The sequence below is a fragment of the Phaseolus vulgaris genome, chromosome 10 (genome assembly GCF_000499845.2).
Source record: "Phaseolus vulgaris cultivar G19833 chromosome 10, P. vulgaris v2.0, whole genome shotgun sequence".
NCBI lineage: Eukaryota > Viridiplantae > Streptophyta > Magnoliopsida > Fabales > Fabaceae > Phaseolus > Phaseolus vulgaris.
The window spans coordinates 13,930,428-13,944,935 of record NC_023750.2 but is presented as its reverse complement, the minus strand read 5'-3'; the positions used below and the strand labels follow the sequence as shown (position 1 = coordinate 13,944,935).

The following is a 14,508-nucleotide window of genomic DNA, read 5'->3' as shown; positions in this document are numbered from 1 at the left end:
TCTGCTTATCTTACTCTTCGCGCGCGACTAAGTGTCAACCAACTCAGGCTTAGCGCGATCTGCTTCTCTTACTCTTTGCGCGCGACTAAGTGTCAACCAACTCAGGCTTAGCGCGATCGGCTTGATCTCGACTGGCTATTCCCTCAGCTTGGTGTTTAACAGTCCTCGCGCGCTGCTTTGCACTACTAGCCAATTACCGACAACTCATCGGTGATCGCTCTTTAGTCCTTACTTAGCTTTCTCTGTCGCTCTAGCGCTAAGTGCATAAAGGACCTTGACATCGATCGCTCAAAGTGATGCCTCGTCTTGGGAAAAGAAAGTGTTTCTCGCTAACCCCTTTCCCTTTCCCCAAGGTCATCACCCTTTGGCGAGTTGAGTCGCTCATTCCCTGTCTCACTCCTGGGGTGAGAAAGGTTTCTGACTGAGAGTCTTACTGGGCCAATATTGGTGTATGCCAAGTGGGTAAGGACGTTTTGTCAAAACCTTTCCTTTCCCTCTCTTGGTCTTACTAGCACCCCTGGCTTTTCAAACCTTTCTGCTTGCGCTCACACCTGGGGTGAGGAAGACTTAGATCGGTGCCAGTACTTGCGCCTAGGGCAAGTAGGGCCTAACCAATCACCTGCACTTGCACCTGGGGCAAGGAGGATTTTAACTTTAATACCTGAGCACACTTGATATGCTGGAAATTTTTCTTTAATTGGGTGGCCTCGTTAAAAACCCTCTTTAGGGAAAAGAGTGCCCCCTTGTCTGTTCGACTGTTTCCACCATATACAAAGCCTGTGTCTTTTAGCGCGAGAACGCCATTACAGTACAACTTTAACTGAAATAAAATTTTAAATGGGTGGCGTTCCACGTTCTGGGGATTGCTCCTCCCTCCAAAGTCTCTAGGCGATAGGCTCCGTTCTCTAATGTCTCCACCACTCTGTACGGGCCTGTCCACTTCGGGGATAACTTATTCGGCATGTCATTCTGATGCGCCTTTCTCATCACCAGATCACCTTCCTGGAAGCGCCTGGGCCTCACTTTAGAGTTGTGCCTCCGCTCGACTCTTCTCTTTACGGCTTCAACACTGACTCTGGCCTCCTCTCGCACTTCGTCTAGCAGATCTAGATTCACCTTACGCTCTTCATTAGACTCTTCAGCAACGAAGTTCAAGAATCTGGGGGAGCTCTCCTGTATCTCTACAGGAATCATGGCGTCTGTCCCATAGACAAGGCTGAAGGGTGTCTCATGGGTGCTGGACTGTGGGGTGGTGTGGTAAGACCACACAATTCTGGGGACCTCCTCTGCCCAGCCTCCTTTGGCCTTGTCTAGCCTCCGCTTCAGCCCCCTGAGCAGCACTCGATTTGCTGACTCCACCTGCCCATTTGTTTGTGGGTGCTCCACTGACGCGAAAACCTGTTGTATCTTTAGCTCTTCACACATCTTCCTCAACTGATGACTGGTGAACTGGGTGCCATTGTCGGAAACCAGCCTCTTGGGTATTCCGAAGCGGCAGACAATGTTCTTCCAGACGAAGTGTTCGACTTTCTGTGCGGTGATGTGTGCAACTGGCTCTGCCTCCACCCACTTAGTGAAATATTCGATAGCCACAATGAGGAACTTCATCTGCCTTGTCGCCAGGGGAAAAGGTCCTAGGATGTCAATCCCCCATGTATGGAATGGCCACGGGCTATGGATGGACCTCAACTCCTCAGGGGGTGCCTTGTGCCAATCTGCATGCAGCTGACATTGTTTGCATCGCTGAGCAAACCTTATGCAATCTTCCTTCAGCTTCGGCCAGTAGTACCCCGCGCGGAGTACTCTACTTGCCAAAGCGCGACCACCTACATGGCTTCCGCACACCCCCTCGTGCAGCTCAGACATGAGTCTGGTGCACTGCTCGCCGTGTACACAGATCTGCACAGGGTGAGAAAATCCAAATCTAAATAGGCTTCCATCTATGAGAGTAAACTTACTTGAACCCCTCTTTATTCTTTTGGCCTCTGCCAGATCGAGCGGGAGTACACCATCTTCTAAGTATAGCCGGTATGGCGTCATCCAGGTGTGGGGTTCCTTCTCCGCGTGGACCTCCATCGACTCACCGATCTTTGAGGGTCGCGATCTCACCCTCGGCGCTCTCAGCGTCTCTTGAGTCAACGACCGATGACCGATCGTTAGACGCTCCATTGACTTGTATACATGAAGCACCTGGTTGTCTGATACAAACGCGCGCGGCACCTTCAGGGACTCCTGAATGACAGTCCTCTGCTTTCCCCCTTTGCCTGAGCTGGCCAGCTTGGCAAGCAGGTCTGCTCGGGCGTTCTGCTCTCTTGGTACATGCACTAACTCAAACTCAGTGAAGGACGTCTTCAGGAGCTGCACATACTCCAGGTAGGCTGCCATCTGGGGATCCTTTGCTTGGAACTCCCCCGTAACCTGCCCAGTGACCAGTAACGAGTCGCTCTTGGCCAGCAGATTTCTTGCTCCCATTTCCCTTGCTAGCAACATTCCTGCGATCAGGGCTTCGTACTCCGCCTGATTGTTGCTAGCTTTGAAGGCGAAACGGAGGGACTGCTCGATCAGTACTCCGTTTGGCCCTTCCAGGATGACCCCAGCGCCGCTTCCTTGCTGATTAGAGGAGCCATCCACCGATAACACCCATCGGAAATCTAGCCCTTCTGCAGGTGTCGCGATGGATGATAGCTCGACTACGAAGTCCGCGAACACCTGCCCCTTGATCGGTCCTCGGGGCTCATACTGAATATCGAATTCCGACAATTCTACTGCCCACTTGACCATCCTTCCTGCCACATCAGGTTTCTTCAATACATTCTGAATAGGCAGATCAGTCATCACCACCACTGTGAAGCTGTGGAAATAGTGTCTGAGTCTTCTGGCTGAGAATACCACCGCCAGAGCAGCCTTCTCGAGGGCCTGGTACCTGGTTTCAGGGCCTTGCAGCACCTTGCTGACGAAATAAACAGGCCTCTGGGCCTGGTCCTGCTCTTGCACCAGGACTGAACTGACTGCCCTCTCCGTAACAGCAAAGTATAGACGGAGAGGGATGCCTACCTGGGGCTTTCGCAAGACTGGTGGACTTGCCAGATATCCCTTCAACTTAATGAAGGCCTCCTCGCACTCCTGCGTCCAGAGAAATCTGCTGTTGCGCTTGAGACACTGGAAGTATGGGTGACCTTTCTCCCCACCAGCAGACATAAACCGGGACAGTGCTGCCAAGCGACCGGTGAGCTGCTGCACCTCCTTCACCGTCGTTGGGCTCCTCATCGCCACGATCGCCGCACACTTCTCCGGGTTAGCTTCGATTCCTCGCTCTGTCAAGAGGAAACCCAAGAACTTCCCAGCCTCTACACCGAATATGCATTTCTCAGGGTTGAGCTTCAGCCTATACTTGGCGATGGTGGCGAATAGCTCTTCCAGATCAGCTGCATGATGCTTCTTCTCTTGGGACGTAACCACCATGTCATCTACATAGGCGTGTACGTTTCTCCCCAGCATGGGCGAGAGCACCCTATCCATGAGCCGCTGGTAGGTAGCCCCCAGCATGGGCGAGAGCACCCTATCCTTAGCTCGTAACCTGCCCAGTGACCTTGTAGCAATAGCAAGACCGTTCCGTCATAAACGCGGTCTTGCATTCGTCCATTGGGTGCATCCTGATCTGGTTGTATCCCGAGAAAGCGTCCAAGAAGCTGAGCAACTTTCCCCCCGATGCGCTATCGACTAGGGCATCTATACTGGGTAAGGGGTAAGAATCCTTGGGGCACGCCTTGTTGAGGTCAGTGAAGTCCACGCACATTCTCCACTTGCCGCTTGCCTTCTGCACCAGTACCACATTCGCTAGCCACTCGGGGTACTGGATTTCTCTGATATGCCCTGCGTCAAGGAGCTTCTGCGCTTCGTCGTGGATCACCTTCCTCTTCTCCTCGTTAAATTTCCTTCTTCTCTGCCGTACGGGTCGAACCATGGGGTCCATTGATAGACGATGGCAGAGGAAATCGGGGTCGATTCCTGGCATGTCGGATGATGACCATGCAAAGGCATTCATGTGCTTCTCAATCACACGCATGATCAGCCTTCGTTCTTCATCAATGAGGGATCCCCCCAACTTGAATTTTCTTCCCCCGATGTCCACCTCGACCCATCCTTCAGCTGGGTGGGGCCTCCTCTTACTGGCAATGATCGCTCTCGCGATCCCTGACTCGCGAGGAGTGATCGTGCCTTCCTCTTCTTCCTCGACTTGGGCCACCTGGGAGCCCCACACCGCAGCGTTCTCCATCCTCTGAGCGCCTTGTGTCTCCCTGACCGCCAATCGCTCTTCATGCACGCCTGGTGGTGGTTTTGTGGTGACATGGCACACACTTCTTTTTTGCTTCAAGCTGTTCTCATAACAGCGTCTTGCCTCAGCCTGATCCGACTTGATGGTTATCACGGCCCCTTCCATCGACGGTAGCTTCAACTTCATATGCCTTGTCGATGGTATTGCGCCCAGTCTATTGAGCGTTGGCCTCCCCAACAGGACATTGTACGCAGAAGGGGCGTTCACCACCAGGTACTTTATCTTTTCAGTGCGGGCTGTCGTTCCGTCAGTGAACGTTGTCCTCAGCTCGATGTATCCCCGCACTTCTACCTGATCCCCTGCAAAACCGTAGAGACAACCAGCATACGGTCTCAACTGATCAGGGGACAACTGTAGCTTGTTGAATGTTGGCCAGAACATGACATCCGCCGAGCTTCCTTGATCTACGAGTACTCTATGCACTCGTCTTCCTGCTGTGACGAGAGAAATGACCACAGGGTCGTTGTCGTGTGGGACAACGTCTCGTAGGTCGGCCTTCCTGAAGACAATGTCCACCTCAGGGTAATGACTCTCATTCACTGCATCTACCGCCATCACAGATCGAGTGTATCTCCTTCTTTGTGAAGCTGTGCATCCCCCACCAGAGAAGCCTCCAGCGATCGTCTGCACTTCCCCATGCACAGGGACTTCATGCTGTTGCTCTCCAGTTTGGGATCCTGACGCGCGATCACCCTGTGGCTCACGCAGGTAATCTGCTAGAAAACCAGACTTCACCAACTCTGCCAGTTGGTGTCCCAGCGCCAAACAGGAATGAAGTGTATGTCCAAAGGCCTGATGAAACTCACACCATTCATTCTTCTTCCTTCCGAGTACCTTGTCTGTCTTCTCTGGTACTCGTAGTCTTGCTGCTACGGCAGGAAGGGCGATGAGATCCGCCAACCCCACCATGAAGTTGTATCTTGGGGGCGCGTTATTCTCCCTTGCACGCCCCTTACTCTGGTCTTTGCCTGGTGCATAGGGACGAGGTTTTTCCCGCACCTTCTTCCCTTCTTTGGTCTCATGCACCCTCGCTTGCTGTGGTTTTCCTTGCCCTCCACGCGGTCTGGGTGGTGCAGCACTTCCCCTCTTCTCAGAAACTTCTGTTTCTGCCACTATGTGCGCCACCGCACGCCGTCGGATCTCTGCAAAAGTGCTGGGATGGCTCCTGATGAGAGACTCACTGAAAGGGCCAGGCAGCACTCCCTTCTTAAATGCGTGCACAAGCATATCTTCATCTTTGCTGGGTAGTCTAACCACTTGTGCTCCAAAACGGTTGAGGTAGTCTTTCAGCGACTCCCCCTGGTATTGGCGCACGTCGAACAGGTCGTAGGACACCACCGCAGGTGCCTTGTTGACGATGTATTGCTCGATGAAGAGCTTCGAGAACTGAGAGAACGACGTGATATGCCCTTCTGGTAAACTCACGAACCACTCCATGGCGATTCCGCTCAGGGTGCTCATGAACATCTTGCAGTATACAGCGTCTGAGCCCCCAGACAACATCATCTGGGTGTGGAATGCCGTCAGATGCGCCTCCGGGTCTTCTACCCCTTTGAACGACGCTTTTACCCCCACCAGGTTGGAAGGCACCATGGTTCCCATAATCTCGGGGGAGAATGGCATGGGAAATGCCCTTGGAGGTGAAGGCTGCCTGGACACCCTTTCGTCAACGACGTGCTCCCTCTGCGCCTGCAGCGTTCTTCTCAACTCTTCGTTGACACGATTCAGTTCGTCGTTCCTGCTTTGCGACGCAGCCAACTCCATCTGCATCCTTTCTTGTTCGACTTTCGACGCTGCAGCGTTATCCTGCAGCGTGCGCACCATTTCCAGGACCTGCGCCATTGTCACAGCTCCTTCGTCAGCGGATGGCGCAGGTGATGGTTGTCTGTTTCTAGGCATCTTCTCTATCAGAGAAACTGATAAAACTCTGGTGAGCTTAAAAACTGTGGTATATGTGGGACAACGATTCACTCGGGCCCCACGGTGGGCGCCAAATGATCCTGCCGGCAACTTGAACGTGGGTGAATCGCTTTGTAACACTTTCTGCCCTGTCTTCGCGACTGCGTCTCCTGAAGAATCACCTTCTGAACTCTCTCTCTCTCAGATGTCTTCAAAGTGTGACCTGCAAAATGCACAGACGGCGCCTCTAGCGGCCGTTTGCACTCCGACGATCAAGTTAGTTCAACAGAACCACCAGAAACTGGAAACTTAGTAAAAAATGTGTGTGTGAGAAAAAACTTGCACTCTGTTTTTTCTATCTCTTTCTTCTTTTTTCCTCTCTCACTCTGATTCTGCCTTTTATCTCTCTTTCCCTGCTTCTGGGCATAACAGAATTCTGTTATGCTTTTCTGGCATGTGTCAGAACCCTGTCGTGCTTTTCAGAGAAAGCGTACCTTCAGAATCAGCAATGGGGAGCGTGAGAGTCTGCGCATGTCTGCGCTTGGCTGCGCCTGTCTGTACCTTTAGCGGTACGGAGTGCTCTTTTGTCTGGACCGCACCCCTCTCAGATGGTGACACGTGGAGGCCTGCAACTCACGTCTAACCACACACGTGTCACTTACTGGAAGGGCTCTAGCGCCTCTCTTTGTCTGCCTAAGCTACACCCTTGCGGAGTAACTCAGGATGCTTCTCTTATCCGGGCAAATTGCATACTCTTAGGAGAACGTCGGGTGTGGCTGGTCTAGGCGCACTCTCCAAACGTTACTCTCTGTGTAGGCGACTTACCCTTCAGGATGACACGCACGTAATGGGTTGAGGGAATCACCAATCACCGACTGGCTTACTAGTTCCCTCAGGCCACTCTCGTGCATGATTCCTTGAGGTGTGCCCATGCGAGGTCCATGCGTAACGCTCTCGCTGGGAACCTTAGTCCCAGTCTAACTGCGTGTAACACGAGACCCCGATGACAATACACCCGATGACTGATCAGTGTTTATTCGCTACTCGCGCTCTGCCTCCAGGCGTGAGTCTGGGAACTGGTCTGCTGGTGGTCACTTGGCTACTGACCACCGATCACCATTCTGGGTGATCTGTCCCCCGACCTCTCTGTCGCCTGATCTGTCGGTGGTAACTTGGTTACTGACCACCGATCACCTCTCTTGGCGATCGTCCCCCTACCTCTCTGCCACCTGGTCCACGTGTCACCCTGCGAGTGGTCCACGTGGTTCTCTGATGCTGATGTCATCGACTACCGATGACCGATCGGATCAATATCTATGATGGTATCTTCTTTGTCTTTGAGGTCTTTCATTTAGCATCTCCAATCTTTGGAGTCTTTCCTCCATTTAGCACAAGTGCAAGCTTATCCGCCAGTATCTTGGAAATAATCTTAAATTTGAAATTAGCAACAACAATTGGCCTGTAATCTTTAATGGAGTCAGCACCCTGAATCTTAGGAATAAGAGATACTACATTACTGTTCATTCCAGGGAGAACCTAGTTTTCTTTAGAAAACTATTGAACAACATTGGAAACATCTGTCCCAATAATTTCCCAACAAGAATGATAAAAAACACCACCAAAACCATAAGAACCAGGAGCACTATTACCATTAATATTTAAAACAACATTCTTCATTTCCAAAAAATCAAGACATTTATTCAACATCATATTCTCCTTAGAGGAAGCTAGCTCAGGAATATAAGAACCAATAAAATCTCCCATATTACTTGTATCTAAAACATTACAAATAGACTCAGCATAAAGATTTTTATTAAAGTCCAAAATATGATCCTCAATGAGTTTAGGATCCTCAGTAACCTCGTTACCAATCCATAGACGATGAATCCCACTAGAATTATTTCTCCTCTTGACCACAACATGGAAAAAAGCAGTATTTCTATCTCTATCTTTAAACCATAACATCTTAGCCCTTTCTTTCCAAAACAAATATTGACAATGAAGAGCATGATCAAGCTTCTGCTTAGAAATCTTTTCTTGACAGAGAAGCCCATCAATATCAGACAAACTAGTAGTCTCTAAGGTTTGTTGAATACTAAAGAGGAGACCTTGCTTAAGAAGAATTGCATATTCCAGTCTCGGAGCTCAATTTTAAACCTTTTTAACTTATGTTGCAAAATAAACAGGACAACCAACAACCTTATTAGCCCAAGAATTATGAATAAGCTTCATACATGAAGTTTCCTAAAGTCACATAGAAAACAAACAAAAAATGTTAACCTTCCTTAAAGAATTACTAGCAAGACTAGCAAGAATAGGGGAATGGTCAGAACAATTTTTAACAAGAACCTGATAAGTATAAGAATCCCATTTATCCAGACACACTACATTACATAAAGCCTTATCCAGTCTTCTATGAATTTTGTGCAACTCTCTCCTCCCATTACACCAAGTATAACAAGGTCCAGTAAAAGACATACAAGAAGATCATTAGTATTAATCCAATCAAGGAATTCATTACAAGAAACCTGATTAGGAGTCACCCCCCTTTGCAGTCATCAACCGAGAGCACAACATTAAAATCTCACATAATACACCAAGGCCCTGTGAAGAAACTAAGATCCCTCCACAATAAACGTCTAACCAAGAATGTGTTAGCACCATAAACACCTGCAAAGCTAAAGCAATTATCATGCAGAAGACAAGTTAAAAAAAAAACTGATCATTGACCAAGAAATTTTGGACAAGATTTGGAACCAACTAACACCAAAGCTTAGCAGCTTTATTATCAATAGGAGATGTAGCCACCAAATGCATATTAATAGATTTGAAAAGAACATCGAAAGCATCAGTGTATGACATCATAAATTCAGCAAGAAAAACAAGGAGGAGTTTATGTAGTTTAAGTAAACTAATCAACATCTCCAAAGTTTTGTGGTTTCCTAGGCCTCTAACATTCCAAAAAATTGAAGAGACCTTCATTACGACTTTTTAGAAAGAACTGTCTAGGATGCATAAGGCGAGGGAGGCAGCTAGCGAAGAAGCCCTTCAAGTCAAAGATCTAAAACATCGCGAGATTGCCCTTTACTTGGAGGCGGCGGATCTCCGTCAATTTGAACTCGCGACCAAGAAGCTTTTGTTCGAGAAGTCCCAGGAAGCTCTGAGGGCTCATGCCAAGGTCTTGGACCTCCGAACTGAAGTAATTGGCTTGAAGGAAGAGGGGGTCTGTCTGAAGGAGAAGACAACCAATCTTGAGGAGGAAACAACCCAACTCAAGGAGAAATCGACGCATTTGGAGGAGTAGTTTGCCAAGCTGAAGGAAGAGTTAACCCGTAAGGAAGAGCTTACCAAGGACGCCGCCGAGTCTTATGCCGTGGGATTTGAAGATTCTATGGCCGAGGTTGTATGTGCGCATCCTAGGGTGGATCTCTCCCTGACTGGGCTGGCGAAGAAGGTCGAAGATGGGCATCTGGTGGATGCTTGACCTGCGATGATTTCTCTTTGTAATCTATTTGGTTGTCTAAAGTACAATTGATAACTTGTAAAAAAATTTCTATTTATAAAATCTGCTTTCTGCCTAATTTGCTCCTTTGCATTTGTTGTTAGCCGCTTTGCTTGTGTTAAATTAGTCTAACAACGCCTTTAGAGCCTTTCTAACTTTAGTAGCACACTTTTTTACCATTCGCTTGACCTTAACCTTTCTTCGACGTATTGAGGTAGAGGCGGTGCTTGCTTGAACTCTTACTTTGCCCTATCCTTCGTTAAACACATATAAGGAAAATGTTGCTCTCGACCTTGGCATATAAGGCAAGGGAGATCTTTAACCAGGAACCATACTATTCTCGACCTTGTCTTACAAGACAAGGGAGATCTTCAACTAGGAATCATACTATTCTCGAACTTGTCTTACAAGACAAGGGAGATCTTTAACTAGGAACCATACTGTTCTCGACCTTGTCTTGCAAGACAAGGGAGATCTTCTCCTTTGCTGACCTCGTCCTTGCCGTATAAATGCAAGGGAGGATTTTATCTCGGAACCTTACTGTCTCGACTTTGGCGTTCCCACGCAAGAGAGAGGCTGATGGAAGAGGCCCCAACACCAATCCATTGAAAGGCCACCAAAATGTCAAATTGAGGCAACCACTAGAGTTATGGTCAAAGAGGGGTCAAGAGGACGCATTCTACATGTCATAAACTCTAGTGTAGAATAGTTTTTACATTTTTGTCAAAAGTAGCATAGTTTAATTCTTTTGTATTTTTGTTGAAACATGCAAAGTGGTACCTAAAATGCTAACCTAAGTTTAATTAGAGTTTCCTACTCCTAATTAAACTTAGGTCCAACCCACATTTAGCCTAAGTGGAGCGTAAGGTTCTAGAACTCCTAGCACATGGAAGAATTCTAGAACCTACCTCACATGTGCTGAATTTAGGAGCCACCTTCCCATGTAACAACATTTGAATTTCCCTCCAAGTCTCTTTTCATATTCAGCCCACTCTTGCTATATATAGAGGAGCTTGGGTCATGTATATTCAAGATTAATACATGAGTGAATTGCTGCCAAAATTGTGCCAATATCACTCTTTGCCCAAAACCTCCTTGGTTAGGCTCTTAATCTTCCTAAACCGTCACCTTCCAAGTAGAGTTGGCCTCACCTCTCTCAAATCCTACTTCTCATGCACCTTCAAGGTCACCACCACTCCTAAGAGGACCTTGTTCCATCTCCAATCCATGAAGCTTCCGCAATTCATCAACAAAACCGAAAATAGGAAGACCCAAATCCATTAGAGGCTCACTAAGAACCATACTATTCCCAGTCTTGGTGTTTCTAACCCAAGGGAAAGGTTCACTTACTGACCTCGCCTTAGCCGCATAGAGGCAAGGGAGGATTTTATCTGAGAACCTTACTCTTCTCGACCTTGGCGTTCCCACGCAAGAGGGAGGCTCACTAAGAACCATACTATTCCCAGTCTTGGTGTTTCTAACCCAAGGGAGAGGTTCACTTACTGACCGTACCTTAGCCGCATAGAGGCAAGGGAGGATTTTATCTGGGAACCTTACTCTTCTCGACCTTGGCATTCCCACGCAAGAGGGAGGCTCACTAAGAACCATACTATTCCCAATCTTGGTGTTTCTAACCCAAGGGAGAGGTTCGCTTACTGACCTTGTCCTTGTCGTATAGAGACAAGGGAGGATTTTATCTGGGAACCATACTATCTCGACCTTGGCATTCCAACGCAAGAGGGAGGCTCACTAAGAACCATACTATTCCTAATCTTGGTGTTTCTAACCCAAGGGAGAGGTTCACTTACTTCACTGTACAATACATTTGCAAGAATATATCTTTAACTGAAATTTTATTGGGTGACCTCATTAAAAAACCCTGATGAGGGAAAAAAAGTGTCCCCTAAACTTTGTACAATGAAATAATCAACTGAAATAAAATTTTAAATTTGCTCCGTTCCAAGTTCGAGGAATCGTCCCACCTTCTAGGGTCTCGAGCTTATACGCTTTGTTCCCAAGTTCCTTTGTCACACGAAATGGACCAGTCCACTTGGGAGACAACTTGTTCTCTAACTGATAGGGATGGGCTTTTCGCATCACCAAGTCGGTGACTTGGAACTACCGAGGTCTCAACTTGGAGTTATACTTGTACTCCACCTTTCTCTTCAAGACTTCAACCTTGATGCGAGCCTCCTCCCTGACTTCATCCAGTAGGTCCAGGTTCACCTTTCTTTCTTCGTTGGATTCTTCAGCCACGAAGTTCTGGAAACGTGGTGAGCTCTCTTGGATTTCTATAGGAATCATCGCGTCCGAACCATACACCAAGCTAAAGGGTGTCTTTTTGGTAGTGGATTGGGGAGTGGTGTGGTAAGCCCACACAATTCTAGGAACCTCTTCTGCCCAATGCCCCTTGCCTTTCTCCAGCCTCCTCTTCAGACCCCTGAGTAGAACTCGGTTGGCAGACTCGACCTTCCCGTTTGTCTGGGGGGTGCTCGACTGATGCAAACACCTACTTTATTCTAAGCTTTGTGCACAGCTTGCCCAACTATTGGTTTGCAAATTGAGTGCCATTATCGGGCACCAAACGTTTTGGAACTCCAAAACGACATACTATGATCTTCCACACAAAGTGCTGGACCTTGTGGGCTGTGATTTGCACAACTGGCTCAGCCTCTATCCACTGGAAACCACAAGGTACTTCATCTGTCGCAAGGCTAAAGGGAATGGCCCCAGAATATCGATTCCCCAAGTATGAAATGGCCATGGGCTGTGAATCGGTCGCAACTCCTCTGGGGGCGCCTTGTGTCAGTCAGCATGTTGTTGGCACTACTTACACCGTTGTGCATACCTCGTGCAATCTTCCCTCATGGTTGGCCAGTAGTATCCTGCACGGATGGCCTTCGATGAGAGAGCTCGACCATCGATGTGACTCCCGCATATCCCCTCGTGAAGTTCCGCCATAATGCGCGTGCACTGCTCACCACTTACACATATCAGGATAGGGTGAGTATACCCGTGTCTGAACAAATCCCCGTCGATCAGGGTGTATTTTCTTGAATTTTTCTTGACTACTTTGGCCTCTGTGGGTTCCAGCGGGAGTATCCCATCAGCCAAGTAGCGTCGCTAGGGTGTCATCCAGTTTTCGCCTTCTTCAACTAGGAAAACATGCAACGACTCTTCCCTGGATAATGCGTATGTGCTTATTCTGGGCGTTTTCAGCGTTTCTTGAGTCAAGGACTGGTGACTCCTCTTAACACCTTCTCAAGTGCTTATTTGCTGAACTTCTGCCATGCTACCTCAGGGTCTCCTATATGACTGTCATCTGCCTACCCCCCTTGCCTGAATTGGCGAGTTTTGCTAGCAAGTCAGCTCGGGCATTCTTTTCTCTGGGGACATGTACTAACTCGAACATCACAAAAGTCTCCTTTAGAATCTGGACATACTACTATGAAAGATCGCCAAATCGGGACATACTACTGGACATACTACTGTGGGGAACTACATCCGCCAAATCGACCTTTCTAAAGTAAAGATCGGGTTCAAGAGCGTCATCTTGATCCCCTGTTTCCAACTACATCAAAGCCCTCGTATACCACTTGCGTTTGGTGGCTGTGCTACCTCCTCTAGATAACCCTCCTGATATCGGCATGGATGGGGACTTCATGCGTCTTGTCTCTCGGGGCTCTTTCCCCTTGAGGTTCTCCTTGGTTAGGCTCGAGGTACTCCCTCAGGAAGTCGTCCCTCAGGAGCTCGACCAACTGATAACCCCACGCCATGCATCGTTCAATGTCGTGTCTAAATCCTTTATGGAACTCACACCACACATTCTTTCGACCCCCCAAATTGTTGTCTGTTTTCTAGGGGAACCTCAACTTTTCTTATACTGCTTGTATACTGATAAGCTCCTTGTACGATATCGGGAACTTGGGACGATACTCGTCCTCCTTGCTCCTAGCTTTGGCCTTGCCCTTCTTTTACAGGGCGTGCCTAGTGTCTTTTTTCTTCTCGTTGAGGTCTCATGAACCCTCAGGGGCCGAGAAGCCTTGCTGGTTTCTTTCGGCTTAGCCACCCGAGGTTGTGGGCCATTATTCCTAGTCGCCACTGCTTCCTCAGTGCTAATGTGGGCGACTGCTCTTCGCCTGATCTCGAAAAAGGTTTCTGTTGGGTTCCTGATCAAAGAATAACAGAACGGTCCAGAAGCAACCCCTTGCTCAAAGGCGGACACCATGACATTCTCGTCGTGAATTTAGAGCTTCACAGTAAAAGCCCATAATCGATTATGTTCTCGCCGGTTGACTCAGCCGCCATTGACTTCAAAGGCAGATGGTGGCTCCTCCTATCTCCTTGTGGTTTCCGCTATTTCCTTGGGTAACTGGGAGTAGCTCTTTTGAAACAGAGGGGGCCCTATCTGTTGATTGCACTCCGACGATCAAGTCAATACTGTTAGAATATGTGGCCTTAAACGAGAGGGGGGTGAATTGTTTAAAGGGGGTTTTGGAAAAAATTTTAAGCTAGAATGAAATCCTTTGCAAGAAACCAGATTAGGAATTTAGTTAGCCAAGAAACAAAGCACAATTCAACAAAGCACCAGAAAAATAATCAGTTGCTTCTGCGAAACAATCGGTTGTTTATACCAGTAAAACAATACAAAAATGAATTTAAATGAGTTTAAGGGAAGAAAGAGATACACAAACAATTTATACTGGTTCACTCTTAAACCAAGAGCTACATCCAGTCCCCAGAATCCACTGGGAAATCCACTAAGCAATCA

General features: G+C 48.1%; 1 protein-coding gene across 1 annotated transcript; it reads right to left on the bottom strand.

Moving 5' to 3' along the window:
* Positions 1-11,855: 11,855 nt before the first annotated feature.
* Positions 11,856-12,501, bottom strand: LOC137815050 (uncharacterized). Its single transcript, XM_068618078.1, has 2 exons — positions 12,349-12,501; positions 11,856-12,233 (listed from the first exon to the last, which is right to left on the bottom strand). Exons 1-2 carry the CDS (start codon positions 12,499-12,501, stop codon positions 11,856-11,858), a joined length of 531 nt encoding a protein of 176 aa, XP_068474179.1.
* Positions 12,502-14,508: the final 2,007 nt, after the last annotated feature.